Raw genomic sequence first — 16,567 nt, forward strand, 5'->3', positions numbered from 1 at the left:
TCGTCTGCTCACCTGACCAGTGAGGGGTCCTGCACATGGGGCATGGAAAGCGTGAAGCGGCCATCCTCGATGTAGGCAGAGGCTGGCAGCGGCTTGTGTGGAAGGAGGTCAGGGGCCGTGCGGATGGACACGAGGTGCTGCAGGCCCCCTGCACTACTGCCGCGGTTCATCAGCACAAACGAGTACTCTGTGTTCGGCTGCAGGTCTGCAATCAGCTTCCGCATGGAGTGCCCGTCCACCTCCACACTCTGCCCATTGTACAGAATCTGCCAGGAAGAGGGCAGGCAGCACGCTTGGGTGAGGCTTCCCATCACAGGCCTGCAGCCATAGCACATGCGCGCACCTAGCCAGGACCCAGCATCACATGGCATCAGCATGCACGCCTGGGACCGGAGTGAGGGCCCACAGCAGGACTGTGTGTGTGCCAGGCATGGCTGGCTGGCTTCACCCACCTTGAAGGGTACAGCTGACTTGTAGGAATCGGGGACCTCCCAGCTGAGCAGCACAGATGTCTTCATGGCAGCCGCCACTCTGAAGTTCTTGGCAAACACTGTTGGGATGTAAGAAGGGAGTCAGCTCTGACTGCATAACTGGGGTGAATGGGCCTGAAGGGGTTCCCCAGGAAGAGATGTGGGGGTAGTGCAGAGGGTTAGGAACGGCTGCAGAGGACCAGGCAACCCTGCTCCTTCCAGCTTCAACTGCACAGTTCAGCTCCCAGCTCCGGCTCCTCCTCACAGTGGGCACAGAGTGGGGCAGACGCTGCAGGACCCGTGGTCAGGATCTCCAGAAGTGCTTGGGTGAAGCTGGAACTTATATATCAGGTCAGAGTGATCAGAGGTCAGTGGGATTTGGTCACAAGAAGCATGTGGCTGCACACCAGAAAGCATAGCAGATCGTGTTCACTAGACGTCAGGGGGCCATGGCCCCGAGAGATTAGTGTTGCGTACCCCACAGTGGTGATGCAGTCAAAAGAGATCAGTGGGTTAGGGTCACAAGAGATTGGAGAGTCACACAGCAGAGGTCAGTAGGTTAAGGACAGCAGAGATCAGGGGTCACACACTGAGAATGTGGCGCCCATTTGCTAGAGGTTAGTGGTCACAGTCATGAGAGATTGGAGCGTCACACACCAGAGGCTGGTGGATCACAGTCGCCAGAGGTCAGTGGGTGAAGGAGAGAAGAGGTCCCCAGGCGCAGCCACATGCCCACAGCACACACCTTGCTCCACGGGCATGGTCCGGGACTGGATGCTGGGGCTGAGCGGGCCGGCGCCTTTGCTGGTGCGTGCACGGACCTTGATGTCATATGTGGTGTCTGGCCTGAGGCCTGAGAGTGTCAGGTGGGTCTCGGCAGTGATGTTCTGCAGCTCCTGCTGGCTGTTGATGTCACGGTACACCACGGTGTAGTTGGTGATGCGCCCATTCCTCTCCGCCAGCACCGGGGGGTCCCAGCTCAGTTCCGTGGTAGACGTGGTCAGCCCTATCACACGCAGGTTTTGGGGGAAACCGCTGGGCACGTCCTCAGGGGTCGTGATCTCCTTCTCAAACTCCTCGCCTGGGCCGGCCCGGTTCTTGGCAGCAAGCCGGAAGATGTAGGTGGCCCCTTTGTGCAGGCCAGTGATTGTAAAGTGCTGGTCGTCCTTGCCGAAGTCGATGGTGTTGGGCCGCGCCTCATCAGCTCGGCGGTACTGCAGCCGGTAGCCCAACAGCTCACCAGGCAGCTCCTTGGGTGGGTGCCACTGGAGCAGCGCAGTGTTCATGGCCGTGGTGCTGACCATCATGGTGGGCCGGCCTGGGACTGAACAACCACGCACTGGGTTCTGGTCCTGCCCTCCTGATGGCCCCACCCTCGACTCTGGCCCTGACCCTCACTCACCTGCCCCCGTGGTCGTGACAATTTTGGGCTTGCTGCGGGCACCATCTCCCTTGGTGGTATAGGCGGCAACAGTAATGGAGTAGGTGGTCTCCGGGGTCAGGCCACTGATGGTGGTTTCCTAAGGGAGGAGGAGGGGCCCATTCCCATCACAGGAGAGCAAGGAGGGGCCAGACCAGGCCAGCCCCCTCGGGACTGAAGCTGGTGGGGCAACCCCAGGGCCGGAGATCCTGCGAGAGTGGGCTGTGAAATGCCGGACTCTGCTGGAGGCAGAACAGGCAGGTGGATGGGTACCCAGAAGGACCCTTTCCGTCCTAGGAGCCACATGCCTGGGGCAGACAGCTCATTCTTGCTTTCAGACAAAAACAAAGGGCCACACTGTTCCTTCACTCCATTGTACCTCGTAAGGTCTGGACACACGTGACACACAGCCTCGCATGCACATAGAACCTCGAATGGCTCTTGGCACGCACACGCATGCGGCCTACAGCTCCTCCTGCACTAGCAGGCGGAGGGTCACCTGTGGGTACTAACACACGCACACGAGAGTGGAGGGGTGGGCCAAGGCGCCACCCTGCAGGACCAAGTCAGGACCCCCTCCTGCCCCAACCAGGCACCGCCTCTGTGAGCACCTTATGCCCTGCAATGCTTCTTGAGACAGGAAGGAAAGAGAGGACAGGGAAACCACCCCCAGAAACATACTTCCCCACTGCCCCCAGTGATGCCTGAGAACTCAGCTAGGGCAGTGTCCCCCCTGTCTTGGCAGGCTCTGCCCATATACCCATCCCCAGCCAAGGCATCATTTCCGGACATGCGGAGAAAACCACGGGAGGCTAAGCCACACCACACAGAGGGAAGAGTGGGAAGAGGGGAGGGAAACACCGCGCAGTGGGAATAGAGCTGTCACCACCAACCCTGGCGTCCCTCCAGCTCTGAGCCTCAGGTGGGGCCACTGCAGCTGCCACCAACCCCTTGCAGGCCCCCTCCTGCCCTGGCTGGAGGGTCTCCCAGGGCTGGGGCTCCAGAATGCACCAACGCTGGAACCCAGCTCCCCGGACTCCCCTCCCAGCCTGGGCCCAGAGCAGGTGATTTTTCACTCCAGGGATCAATAAAGCCTAACGATCAGGATCGGATTTAACTCTATCCCCGTCTGGCCAGAGCAGGGGCCAGGCCCTGGTCGATCGCAAACACTGGCCTGAAATTGCTGCTCGACAGGCGAGAAGTTAAGGATTAGAGGAAATGCCAGTCGCTGCTCAGCTTGGGGCTTGCGCCTAAATGCCAATTTTCTCTGGATGTGGCTGGTGCCCTGTGGATCTTGGTGGCTCAGGCTGGGAGGAGAGGTGGAGGAGGGGGAGTGTCCCACGAGCCCAGCCTGACCCAAGTCTTGCACGCGCTTGCACACCTCTTACTTACATAGTCCTCGGACTCCTCTGGCCGCCACTGACCGCGGGAGAGGGAGAGAAAGGGAGACAGGATGTGAAGGACTCTGGCCCCGAGGGGCCTGGCCCGGGGAGGGCAGATGGCAGGCATGGGCCTCTGAAGTGCCCAGGAGTGGCACCCCAGGACCATTCCCTGTCCGAAGATCCCAGCCCCTGCCTCACGAGCCCAACTGTGTGTAAGCCCAGCTATGTGCGCCAGGGATGAGGAGGGGAGGCCTGGAGGGCAGTGGGCTGGAGAGAGAGGGCTCCCAGAAACTGAGGAGGTCACACAGCGCCACCTGGAGATGCTTTGAGGGAGAGACTGCCGGACATGGCAGAGGGAAGACACGAGGGTGAGTATGGTGACTGTGCCCTTGGGTTGCCTCAGACAGTCCTGGCCTAGGCTTGCTGTATTGGAATGATTATTCACAACATTTCTTTTCACTCTCAGAAGTATCCCAGTTGAGAAGATAGGTTATCCAGTCACCCTAGGCAAGGAGGGTTGTCCCAGGAACAGCAGGAGCTGTACCGTGGCTGGAAGGGGCTGGGGCGACTGGCCAGCAAGACGAAGGCTGCAAGTGCCAAGCTCGAAGCCTGGATCCTGCCCCAAGGCACGAGTGAAGCACTGAGACCCCTGTTCCTTCCTGGGGTGCCTGATAATCAAGGTAGGAAGCCTCGTTTTGGGGCCGGCACTGCTATTTCTTGAACATTCCACTTTAGGACACTGTGCACAAAGGTATACTAGCTGGACAGGTGCAGGGAGGGTAGTCCTGTGGCACCGGAGAACTGAGGGTTGGCAGGACAGCACAGGGAGGTGCTCCACGACATCTCCAGACTAGAAGCTCCATGGGGTCCTCCTGCTCAACCACCCTTGCAGTGCTGGTCTAGTCTCTGCCCAATGGCCCCAGTTCCTCCTGCCCCGGGAAGGTCTCTTGGAAAGTCCTTGCAAGGAGCACGAGATAACATATGGGAAGAAGCCATCTACTGCCCCTCCAGCCACGGCCACTTTCTAGGGTGTGGGAGGGAGAGGCTTGAGATGGGAGGACAGGAGAGAGGAGAGAAGAGAACAAGACAGACAGAAGCACAGTAGGTAAGAGGGAGACAGAAACAGAGAGAGGATGGAAAAGCAGGCCACAGGAAAGGGACAGAAGGAGATGGGGAGATGGAGCTGGAGACCACGACAAATGGACAGGCTTGAGATGGAGACATACATGCAAGGAGACAGGTCTGGCTGCACACTCATGGGGGGCACATACCCCATGCTTCTTTCAGAACTGATGGGGCCTGGGCTGAGCAGATGGTGCTGTGGGGAAGGAGGACAGGCTGTGGTGTCCTTGACCAGGCGCTGGGGGACAGCTGGGCCCTGTGGCCAGCTTGGGGACCAGCCCCATCTGCTCTGCTACTGGCTTGGAGCAGAATGACCCAGTCCCGGGAGGTGATGGTGCTGCAAGGGCAGGCCCTCCACCTTCACTTCACTCCCCTGGAGCCCAGGCTCATGTTTACCTTCTGTCATAGGGTATCTGTAGCCAAGAGGACAGTGTCCCTTGTCCTATGGCCCAGCTCCTTTCAAACCACTTGGGACCAGAAGGGGGCACTCAGAGTGGCTTCTCTGAAACCCCACTGGCTGCAGCTGTGCTGCTGGACCCCTAGGGTGGGAGGGACTGGACAGAGCCCATTCCCAGGATGTTTCTGGGTGGGTGTGTCCGCTGAAACTCCGGGAAGAGCCCTCAACCTGCGCTGGAATGCAGGCGGGTCCACAGCCTCCTCCACCCCGTTCCTTCAGCACTGGGCAGGCTGAGAGGAGGAAGAAGGCGTCCTTTGGGCAGAGGGCTGAGCCCAGCAGATGGCATGAAGGCCCTGTCTTGTCTATGGGTGAGTCCATCCCTCAGCACAGCACGCAGAACACAGGGTACATGTTTGCAGCGCTGACCCCAGCCCAGGTAGGGTGAAAAGCTGAATGGGGAGGGGGGAGGGTGTGTGGGTTCTGGAGGGAATCTGGGCTTCTTTCTCCACAGCGCTGCCCTCTGTGGATCCCTCCAAGGCCCTGATTCTGGATGGGAAGCCTCTGAGCACAGACACACCAAGTGTTGTGACTTTTCAGCAGATTATTTTGGGAGGGAACTCGTGGTAGCAATTATAACCCTTTCCCAGGAGTCTGGAGACTTGGCTTCTTATCCACCCCTTACTGGGAAATTCTGGCCCACTTGCCTAACCGCCTAGTACCTCAGGTTCTCCATCTGAATAGCAAACCAGTGCTGAGAATACCCCAGCGACCTCACCCCAAGCTCACCCCTAGGGACAGAAGGGCACAGAAGGAGGTATGAGACTGGCTGGCAGGCCCAGCCCTTGAGAGTAAACATCAGGGGCTGAGCCATCCTCTGCGGGCAAGGCACGGAGCAAAACCCCAGCCTGGCTATTCACAGGACTCTGCGATGCCAAGGGCCAAGTCGGGGGAGAGGACGGCTCTTGGCTGTAGGAGGAGCAGCTGCATCTCCTAAGCCCAGCCTAAGTGTGACAGCGAATGTACTTCCTGCAAACCACAAAGGAAGGCTTGGGGGGACTGAGGACAGAGCTCACTGCTAGTGCTGGTGGCTGAGCCACAGACTGCCAGGCTATCACCTGGGCAGATGGGGCTGACAGGGTCTGGGATGACACAGCTTAGGCAGACCCAAGACAGAGGAGGGAGTGCTCCTGACACCTCGTCCTAACCACCTGGTCCCAGCACTTCCCTAGCCTGATGCAGCAGGACGTCTTGGTGTCACAGTCCCTCTGAGAGCAGGCAGGGGCAGGAAGCAAACCTGGGCTCCAAAGAGGAAGCAAAGCATGCTGGCCTCGCTCACCCTCCCACCCCAGCACCTCCCAGTGGCACACCTGGGCCTCGGCCAGCATGACGTCCTGGATGATGGGGGGGCCCCGGGGCTCGCCATTCTCCAGCCGCACATAGGTGACCTGGTAGCCGCGGATCTGGCCATGCTGCTTGCTGGGGACAGGCAGCTTCCAGGAGACGCGCACCGCCGTGGAGTTCAGTGGCTCCACCTCTACCTTCCTCGGTGGCCCGCTGGGCACTGGGAACCAGGTGGAGAAGGAAGTCAGGCCCGTGGTATGGATCTGGGCTCAGTCAGGCGCAGCACATTCCAGGACCTTCCCCATGGCCCCAGGAAAGGACCTGATGCAGTTTCCTTAGGCTGTCTGTCCCTGGAGGGGAACGTGGAAGGCTCCCTCTGCCTGGCACAGGGAAGAGTCGGGGACCCTGCCACCTCTCTGGCTCAGGGCTACCTCACTTGGTGGGGAGGGTAGCAGTGGGGGAACTGGGTGAAGGTGGGGCACCAGGCCTTCCACCACCCCAAGTCAACCTGTCCTATCTCTTCCTGGGCCCCACATCATGCCAACATCTAGCCAAGGCAGAGTCTAGTCGATTCTACTGAGTGTCTCTTGCACCAGTCTCCCCAGTTCTCAATCTCTCAAGTCTTAAGTGGATCTGCTTCTTTGGCCTTAGCCTTTCAAGGCCCCAGCTGCCTTTGGGAAGCCCCAAAGGCTGGGATCTGGGCACAGGCTGTCCCAAGAGCTACACCTCCCCAGTTTGGACCATTAAGCCTATACCAGAAAGATGATGTGTCCTTCTGGGCTTGCAGGAGGTCAAGGCCCTGGGAGCCAGGTGGATGGTGTCCTGGCAGAGCAGCCACCCTCCCCACCCACCCCTCAGCGCCGCCTACCGTCCTCGTCGGTGCGCACCAGCACCGGGCTGCTCTCGGGGCCGGGGCCCACGTCCGTGTGCGCCCGCACCCACACCCGGTACTCCGTCCACTTCTCCAGGCCCACCAGGTCCCAGCTGGAGTGCTCGCGGCCGATGCCGTCCACCACGTGCCGCCCGCGGTCCTCGCCGTCCACCGCCTCGTAGGCCACCGAGTACTGGGTGATAACACCGTTGCGGCTGTCGGCTGGCGGTGGGACCCAACTTACCCGGACTGTGGTGGAGCCCACGCTCACACACGTCACCTTCTGGGGAGGGGCGGAGGGGGCTGGGGAAGACAAATGGGGGGAAGCAGGCAGATGGAGGTGGGAGTCAGGCACAGCGACCAATCACAGAGGACAGGAAACTCACCCAGGCAGGCTACGCCCCGGGTACGGCGTGGCTATCCCAGGGCCCCTCCAGGCAGGCTGCTGCCACTGCCACCAGATGGCCTGGCTCCCTCTGGACCACAGGCTCTTCACACACACACACACACACACACACACACACACGGCTCTAACACAGCACCTCACACACAGTCTCCCATAAAACACACATAGCATCAGACACACACAAGCATGGGGCCATGTCAACCTCACCCCCAGTCACACCCACAACCACACATGGAGACCCTCTCCAGCCCACAGCTCTCTCCCTTCTCGGGACAAGTGACCCCATCGGCTCTTCTGGTGCACAGCTGCCTCGGCCTGTGCCTGCCTGGAGAGGGTGTCTGCGGCTGAGGCGCAGGAAATCACGGAGGCTACAGGCCCCTGGCACAGGGGAGGTGTCCTCGCTCAACAGCTTTCTTGGGTGTCAGAAGGCAGGTCCGTGCCCTCCTTGTTCCCAGTGACATTTCCAGAACCTATTCCCACTAAGGACACTGTTGCTATCACACGGGCTTCTTGCCATCTCAAGTTCTGCCACCACCCCTGCCCAGGCGACTCCAGCCACCCCTCAACCCACTGGCCCTCAAGTCCCTCATCTCCAGAGCTTTCTCCTCCCCTGTGCTGCTGTGGTCATGCCCTGGATGCTGCCACTGTCTCTAAGACTATAGCCTCCAACACCCCCCGCAGGCCCTCACCTGCTGTCCCAGCTCAGTTGCCCAGGGCCCCCAGCACTGTGCCTACACCTCCCCGAGGGGCACCTCATCCATCAACCTCCCATCCTTATCACCCTCGACATTCAGCTTAGAATCTCACCACTCTCGCCAACATCCCAAACTCCCCTGCCTCCTCCTCCAAGCTCCTGCCCAGGCTGCACCAAGCTCTGAATGAACCCAACCCCACACCTCCTTGAGGCGGCACTCGGGCAAGCTGGCATCCTGTGAGCACCCCACGGCCGCGCCTGGGCCCTCCCTGCTGTCTGCTGCTCCGTTCTCTGCCCGGCGCCCTCCAGCACTTTACACCAGACGCCTCCCACCTCCTGCAGACTCCTCAAACCGCCAGCTCCTGCCATCTCCCCTCCTCTCAGCACGCGTCCCCGTCTCCTAGTCCGCGAGAAAACCAAAGTCTCCCAACGGCAGCTCCTCCATCTCTTGCTACCAAACCCACCAACCAACCTGCATGTGCACCAAGTTTCTCCTTTCCTCCCCTGGGAAGAGCAAAGGGTGCCCTCCTGTCCAAGGCCAATCTCTCCCATCGCCTGTGCTCCGCTCTCTTCTCCACCTCCCGAGCCTCCAATTAGCCTTCTCTTTTCTGTATTTTCTACTTCTTCTTATCAACACGTTTCCAGTAGCATTTATATATGTTCAGTATTTTCCCATCTTACGAGGCAAATCCCAGCCTCAGCCCCACACCCACCATCCCCCACCCCACACCAGCTACAGTGTCCCCTCCCGCCAGCTAAACTGCAGACACTGAGCTCTCTGTCTCTATTTGCCTCCCATTCATACCACGTGGAACTACAACTGATTTCAGCCCCTCATGCCACCAAAACTCTCGTCTGGGTCCACCCCCGACATTACTAGATCCAGTGGATGCTCCTGTGTCCCTCTGGCCCTGACTACTTAGTGGCAGCATCTGGTCCACGTCTTAAAAACCTCTTCTTTCAACCTCCAAGACACTCCCCACTCCTTGATCGCCTTCCATCTCTGGTCCTCCACCTCCGGCCCCAGCCCTGGATTCTGGCAGCCTGTCAAGCATCACCGTTTTGATGGCATATGGCATCTTAAGCTTGGGGGCCCTGGAACCAGGTGCACCCCCCCACCTGCTTCTGTCCCACTTCCTATCCTAGGGAGTGGCACCACTGTCCTCCCAGGTCTGTGCACCACACATACAGGTTTCACCCAGTGTGTTCCTCTCCCTCAGCGCCCCACACCTAACTCATCACAAGTCCGGCCAGTGGCATCCTAGACAGCTCTTAGATCCACCCCCACCGTTTCACCTGAGCCTACATCTCTTGCCTAGACTGATGCACAGCTTCCTCACTGGTCTCCGGCATTCTGTCTGGCTGTCCCGTGTGTTCTCACACAGCAGCCAGGCAGCCCTCCCTCCTGTCCTCTGTCCCTGAGGCCCTGACTGCTGTGATCTGGGGCTTCTCTGGCCACACTGGCCGGCTGCTTGCTGCTTATCACAACCAAGTGCCTTCCTGCCTTGTGCACCAGCTGTCCCCCTTCCTGGGGCCTCTGTATCACCCAAGGAAGCCCTCCTTGACCCCGCAGACCAGGTGAGGTTCCCGTCCCATCACCTCTGCACTGTCTGCCTCTTCCACAGCACTTTACACAAATATAATTAAAAGCTCATTTGGATAATTGTGGGTTTAATCTCTGTCTTCCCCACTAGACTAGGATCCCTGTGGGCAGAGGCCACGGCAGGGTTGTGCTGCTGGCCCTAAGGTGTACACGGGCCCCGACCAGGAGCTCGGCAGGCGCTTATAGAATGAATCCGTGAACATCAGATTACACGTGGCACATTTACACAGTCCCATGTGACATGGGCGGCCTCACAAGAACATCACATGTCAGCACATGTGCTCAGTCTCAATGCCACAACCTTAACCAGCCACACACCTATGGCACGGTTACCACATACAGCCTCACACAGTGGCCCACTGGCCACATGACCAGTCTCACAGTCTGTCACTAGGAGAGCTGCAGAGACCCTCAGACACCCAGAGACACACTGGTTGGGTCCTAATCCTAAGAACAGCCTTACAGACCTGACCCCAGGACTATAGCAGACTCGTGACACACACATTCGGGAGCTGTTAGGTGCCTGGGCGGGGACACACGGCATCCGAGTCTCACTCACACAGGAATACAGTAACATGCAAAGCAGGCACACAGATGGCCTCATGGATGTTCCAACACATGGAGGGCCACATGGTCTCAACACAGGCAGGTGGACATGCCTAGTCACACGGTCTCATCTCTGCTGTGTGCTCTGGCTCAGTGTGACTGCACAGCTCACACGTACTCGTTGGGGAGGGGGTATGAGGTGGGAACACAGGTAATAGGGAGATGAGATGTGAGGATGTGGGGAGGGAAGACGCCCGCAGAAGCAGGTATGGGACACAGCGAGCACGGTGGTCCCTCCACTGAGGATGGCCCAGTGGGCTAGTGTGACTAGCACAGAGTGGGTTGGGGAAGGAGGTGAGTCAGAGACACAGGACTTACCTGGGTGGGCGTAGGGGTGAGGGAGGGGCAGGAGTCGGGCAGGGAGCAGCGAGCACAGCAGCCACCTGGATGCAGACTAGAGGGCACTTACCTGTCCCTCTCTTAAGGTCCAGACTGAGCCCAGGGCCCAGCAGATCTGACCACCCGCCTGGTTGAGGGGAAGGGGTATGCGTATGTCTGCGTCCCTGCCCAACTGTAGCAGGCGGTGGCCTCGGGAGACACTTACTAGACTGTGCTGTGCGAGCCTCAATGGTGGGGGTGAAGACGCCCACCCCCATCTCGGAGCGGGCAGCCAGCTGGAAGCGGTACAGCGTGTCAGGCTTCAGGTCCTCTAGTGTGTAGGAGGAGGTGGGGTCGAAGGTCACCTTTTGCTAGAAGAGCAGGGAGCACTCACTGACTGCCCTGACCTCAAAGGTCACTCAGAGGCTGTTTCCCAACATAGAAGGCAGCTGACCCCCAGGGACCCATGGTGGCTACAGGGCTGGCTTCATGCCACATGGCCACCTGGACCACACAAGGGCACCTCACCAACTGCATGGCCCTAGCAGAATTTCAGAGCTCTGCTGGTGCCATGTGAGCACAGAGCCTAAGAGACCCAGGACAGATCTAGGGGCTTTGTCCCCAGCACAGACCTAGGGGCTCTGTCCCCAGCACAGAGGTGACAAAAGACTACAGAAACACAGAGGCCACATAAATCCCAGAGCCCCAAGGGACTGTGCCCACATGACCACAGAAATCCAGAGAAGTCTGGGTGAGCCCACCACAGACCCCCAGGGACCAGGAGGAGTCCTCCTCCCTTCTGGCCTGTGGGCACTCACCTGCTGGCCCTCGTCCTCTGCCGCCCAGTACACTAGCTCATACTTGATGATCCGCTCCTGAGGGGGCAGCAGCCACGAGAGCTGGATCCTGGTGTCCGAGTCCGTCTCGGCCTGGAAGTCCGCGGGCTGGGCAGGCACTGCAACACCGCGAGGTCAGGCGCCGTCAGTCTCACCAATCCCCCCGGGGGTGGGAGCATCCAGGAAAAAGAGACAGGAAGGCCAGGCCTCACCCTCACACCCACCCTGCCTCCCAAGTGACCGTATGTGTGGACACGAGCCCTTATTCTCCTGAAGCCCCAAGCTCATGGCTGGAGGGAGGAGGCACTGCCCAGCCTCGCCCACCCCAGCTCTGCCCGCTGTCCACCAGCACCTACCTCCCTGCTGTGTCTTGACCTGGATGGTGGGGCTTGGGGGGCCGTCGCCCACGGCAGTGAAGGCCAGCACACGCAGGCTGTAGGTGATGCCGGGCAGCAGGCTGCCCACGGTGGTGAGGAGCCCGGCATCCGTGTTGTGCTTATGCCAGGCGCTCAGCGGGCGGCGGGAGTCGGGAGTGTAGTAGACGCGGTAGCCCCGCACCAGGCCGTTGGGCTCCTCGGGCGGCTCCCACTGCACCAGCATGGTGCTGGCACTCAGCATGCGTGCCTGCACGCGGCGCGGGGGGCTGGAGGGCGCCTGCTCCCCTGTGCGTGCCCGCACCGCCTCACTGGGGGGCCCTCGCCCGATGCTATTCACTGCCAGCACGCGGAAGGCGTACTCCGAGAAAGGACTGAGGCCGCCAATGCTGTAGCGGGTGGTGGCCACGCCATCCACCTCCTGGAAGGGACCCTCCATGCCCGCTGGACGGTACTGGATGCCGTAGTAGGACACAGGCTCTGAGTTCCCAGAGTCCCAGGTCAGGGTGACGCTGGTGGCGGTTGTCTCTGTCACCACAAGGTCAATCGGAGGCTTTGGCAGAGCTGGGGACAAAAATGGAAGGTTCAGGGCTGCCTGTCATGACCCCTGCTCTTGGGGTTCATCCAACCAGAGAGTGGTTGACCTCCACAGCCTACCCTGAAGAATGGCCTGGAAAGCCCTGAGGTCAGCTAGTCGGGGATAGTGGCCACCTGACAGTGCCTCCAGGCACCTTGGGTCATTTAGTGTCTACCCAAGTCACTTCTGGGACTCCTTGGATCCTCACATCAGCTCCAGTGGCTCATCTAACAAACAGACCCAGAGGTGGCCTGCCTCGGTCCCATGCAGATGGAGGGCACAAAGGCTGAGGAGCAGAGATCTCTGCCTCTGCAGCGCGTCTGGGCTCACCTGTTCGCCAGTCTTTGTAACAGGGGCTGGGAGGGGAAAGATACTTCCTTCGGTAATGCCTCTGAATTTGAGAAAATGATAGGGCTTCTGGTCCCACAGACTCTGTGGCTTGGCTCAAACTGAAGGTGGGGAAGTCCCAGGTCTGCAGCCAATCCCTCAACAATAGTAACTGAGCACCTACTGTGTGACAGGCACTGTGCTAGGGCTGAGAACACACTGACAACCATGTCCCTGCTCTCACAGAGTTTACACTCCAGTGTGAGAGAGAAGTAATCAGTGAGTTGATAATCATGGTTTTGGTATGTGTAAGGACAGCAGAAAGCAGGGTGCTGAGATGGAGTGAAATTCAGGGGTGTCCTCCGATGATTGGGGTGATTGGGGAAGGCCCCACAGAGCTGTGGAGAGCGAGATGGAGCCGGTGATGGCAAGGGCAGGGTGAGGAGACGGCACAACTGGCCAGTGCGTGGCAGTGATGATCCCGTGAGGTCTTTATCTGAAAAGCAGCAGGAAAACACTGGAAGGTGTTTGTCCTTTTCTTTAAGGGAGTCACGTGATCTTGCTTTACTTTTAAAAAGAACATTCACATTGCAGAGTGGAGGAGGGGTCAGAGGTCGGGTGGGGAATGGAAGCAGGGTGCCTCAAGGAGTCTGCACTGTACTCGACCTGTCCCAGAGCCCCGGGCAGGGAACCCACCCACCTTGGCTCTCTTCTCATCCTTCTTGCCAGGAGGCTGGTAAACCCGAGGGTCTGGTGCTAAGTAGTGGTCAGAGGGGTGTGCGGGGGAATCAGACCCCCAGGGTTCAAGTCTCTGCTTCATCATTTACCTCCATGTGACCATGTGCCTCAGCTGTCTAACTTAAAAGATGGGGAGAATGAGACTGTCTTTCTCCCAGAGTGACACCACACATGAACAAAACAATCTGCGTTGACTAACCCCAGGAACCCAGTACCTGTTAGCTATCATTACTGAGACTTTTTCTGACAGAAACCCCTTCCTCCACCACTGAGGACCAGGGGGACCCTGGAGCTGGGCACCAGGAAGGCAACGACCCCTTGGCACCCCCATCAGCCACACTTGCCTGCCACGCCCTCTGCTACAGGGCAGGCCACAGGCCACAGCAGGCACTCACCTTTCACAGTGACTTGGGCCGTGGCCTCGATCATGCCCAGTGAGGAGATGGCCACACAGGTGTAGTTGGCGGAGCGCACAACGTTATTGAGCTCCAGCACGTTACGGCCGACCGGCATCTCGTCCTCCTTGGTGAGCTCCTCAGCCCCCATCATCCACTTCACGTAGGGCATGGGCGCGCCCACGGCGACGCACGTCAGGTTCACGCTGCCGCCGGGCATCACCTCCTGGCTGCTGGGGGGGATGGAGAAACGAGGAGCCACACGGCGCACTGCGGGAGGAGGGAGAGAGGCACTCATAGGCTGGGCAGGACACACGCGGGGATGGAAGGGCAGGGGCCCCTCATTCAGGAAGCCAAACCCACTGCAGAGGCAGGAAAGGCGGAGTCCCTGGGCCCCGGCTGACCATCTCCTACCCTGCTTTCGGGCTAGAGGTAGCCCCTGCTCTCAGGGACTGTCTGAAACACGAGAGATCCCGCAATCAAGCTGCCTTTTCACAGCTTAGGTAACTGAGGTCCAGGGTCACACAAGGACTCAGTGCAAGGTCCAAGCCTCGTCAGAGCCACATCCCAGGTCGCCTTCCAGTGCCCACCCTTACCTGCTCCTGACCCCCACCCCCACCAAGGGTCTCCAGGGGGGCTAGCTGGGGCAGTGAGAGAGATCCAGGCACCCTAGGGTGGAGGGTCCTAGGGTGGAGAGCATGTCTAGGGCAGGGAAGAGGGTCAGCCCAGAAGTGGCAGGGCTACCTTCTCTGGAGCCACTGCCTCCACTTTCGGGCCATGATCCAAGGGGAAGAGAGGAGGGCAGTGGCAGGACCCCAGCCATGTTCAGGGCACAGGCTGGGAACCCACACAGAGGGGCCACCTCCAGGAGGGACTCGGCATGGGCCAGGGTTCAGGGCGGGCCAGGGACGTGGTCCGCGGGCAGGATGGGCATGATGATGGCAGGAACATGATGAGGGCGCCGAGCAGACAGCTTTCGGCGCCAATGAACAAGGGTCTCAAGGCGGAGGGTGGCTGTGCCTGGCCACGACCTCCGGCCTTGGGCTTCCCAGGTCAGAAGCTGTTCTGAGCTTCTCAGTCCAAGGTGTAGCCTGGACCACCCCCCAACCCCTGCCAAAGTCGCAAGCTTGGCACAGACATTTGGAACATGCAGAGGAAGGGAAGGCAGGCAAGACCTAGCCATGGGAAGGCACGCGTGGCATGCAGACTTGGCATGCAGCTGGTGGGCAGAGGCTGGGGTGTGTCCTTCCTGGGCACCCCTACAGACAGGGTGGGAGAAGGCAGGCAGCGAGGCTGAGAGACCAGAGGGCACCACTGAGTGCGGGTCTCTGAGGACTCTTGTTGGGGAGCCCAGGCATGCAAAGGATCCACGGTGCCACGTTAGGAGCACCTCCAGTACAGGCACCAGACTGCTGCTCACACAGCCCCAGACCACAGGATCAGAGCTGGAAGTAACTGCAGAGACTACCTGGTCCAACCTACAACCTCACCACACAGTGGTCAAAGTGGCAGCCCAGAGATCAGACATCCAGCAAACCACCAGGTCCTGTTAATGCATCACCTAAGTATCTGTCAAACACACTACTTTCTTTCCAAGTCCACAGAAGACTGACACCTCCAAAGTCCAAGCCACCATCCTTCCCTCGATCACTTTTTCACTGCTCCTCCTGCCTTGTCGTCCCCTGGGCCTCTGGTCCTATAGCTGATGGTCCACAAACGGCTGTAACAAATCCAAATCTGCTCACATCACTCCCATTAAAAACTCTTGCATCGGTCCACAACGACTCCTCAGCCCAGACTACAGGACCCCAACTTGCTCCTCAGCCCCCACCTCAATTCCGCCCACACTGCCTCCCTCCAAGGCCTCCAGACAGAACCAAAACACTGCCAGTCTCCCAGTGGGCTGGGTATGACCCAGTGCCAGAGGCTGGGTCTGCTTCCCTCTGTGCCCCAGGCTCACTGGGGTCTCAGCATGTCTTGGGGAAATCAAGCGCTCTGCCTTCTCCTAGAATCAGCATTCTCATCTTTTGAGGGAAAATTTCTCAGCCCCCACTCTTGGTAGGTGGTGTATGTGATCCAGGTCTGGCTAATGAGATACAGCCTTGTAAAACCTAGTAGGAAAGCAACCTTTTCTCTCCATTGTGCTGGCTAGCCTAGAGGGACTGGGGACCACCTGTTGCAAAACACAAGAGGACCTGCTTGAGAACAAAGGAGTTATTGAGGCGAGCAGAGCTAGAGACAGAGATAGATGAATGCTCAACCAAACCGTTTAAGTGTCTGGATCCAGCCTTGCCTGACACCAAACCTACTTCTACGTTTTTTTAGTTTTGTAAGACAAGAGTTTCCCTGTTTTGCTGGAGCTGACAGAAGTGGACTTCTGCCATCTGTCCTAAAGCTGGGTGTCTACACTGAATGACAAGACACGTCACAGGTACAGCAGTTCTGTGTAGCAGGGAACAGGTGGATCCTGGGGGCATGGGTGGCAGGAGGAAGCCACGACAAAGAGCCTCCTTTGAGTACTCCCCACAAATGACACAAGGGTGAGGCTGGGAGGCACAGACAGAAACATCGCCCAGCCTGTGGTGCAGGCACTCCCTGGGCTCTGGAGCTGAGCCAGAGGGCAGGCTACAGAGGAGAGGCGCAGGCAGGCAGGGGCCCAGCACAGCCCTGGCTAGAGCAGAAAGGGACAG

General features: G+C 59.2%; 1 protein-coding gene across 16 annotated transcripts in view; it reads right to left on the reverse strand.

Moving 5' to 3' along the window:
- PTPRF (protein tyrosine phosphatase receptor type F) overlaps nt 1-16,567 on the reverse strand; it is a 143,485-nt gene that overhangs the window by 16,627 nt on the left and 110,291 nt on the right. For 5 of the 16 annotated variants that reach the window (XM_031464967.2, XM_031464972.2, XM_031464969.2 and 2 more), the window contains 11 exons: nt 13,878-14,147; nt 11,823-12,404; nt 11,449-11,585; nt 10,857-11,001; nt 7,001-7,306; nt 6,159-6,352; nt 3,283-3,309; nt 1,873-1,990; nt 1,216-1,794; nt 453-550; nt 13-266 (listed from right to left, as the gene is read on the reverse strand). In XM_031464967.2, the coding sequence (XP_031320827.1) occupies nt 13-266; nt 453-550; nt 1,216-1,794; nt 1,873-1,990; nt 3,283-3,309; nt 6,159-6,352; nt 7,001-7,306; nt 10,857-11,001; nt 11,449-11,585; nt 11,823-12,404; nt 13,878-14,147 (2,710 nt within the window). The remainder of the gene's footprint in view (nt 1-12; nt 267-452; nt 551-1,215; nt 1,795-1,872; nt 1,991-3,282; nt 3,310-6,158; nt 6,353-7,000; nt 7,307-10,856; nt 11,002-11,448; nt 11,586-11,822; nt 12,405-13,877; nt 14,148-16,567) is intronic. The other 11 variants (XM_031464974.2, XM_031464973.2, XM_031464970.2 and 8 more) reach the window with 6 other exon arrangements.

The sequence above is a fragment of the Camelus dromedarius genome, chromosome 14 (assembly GCF_036321535.1).
Source record: "Camelus dromedarius isolate mCamDro1 chromosome 14, mCamDro1.pat, whole genome shotgun sequence".
Classification (NCBI taxonomy): Eukaryota; Metazoa; Chordata; class Mammalia; order Artiodactyla; family Camelidae; genus Camelus; species Camelus dromedarius.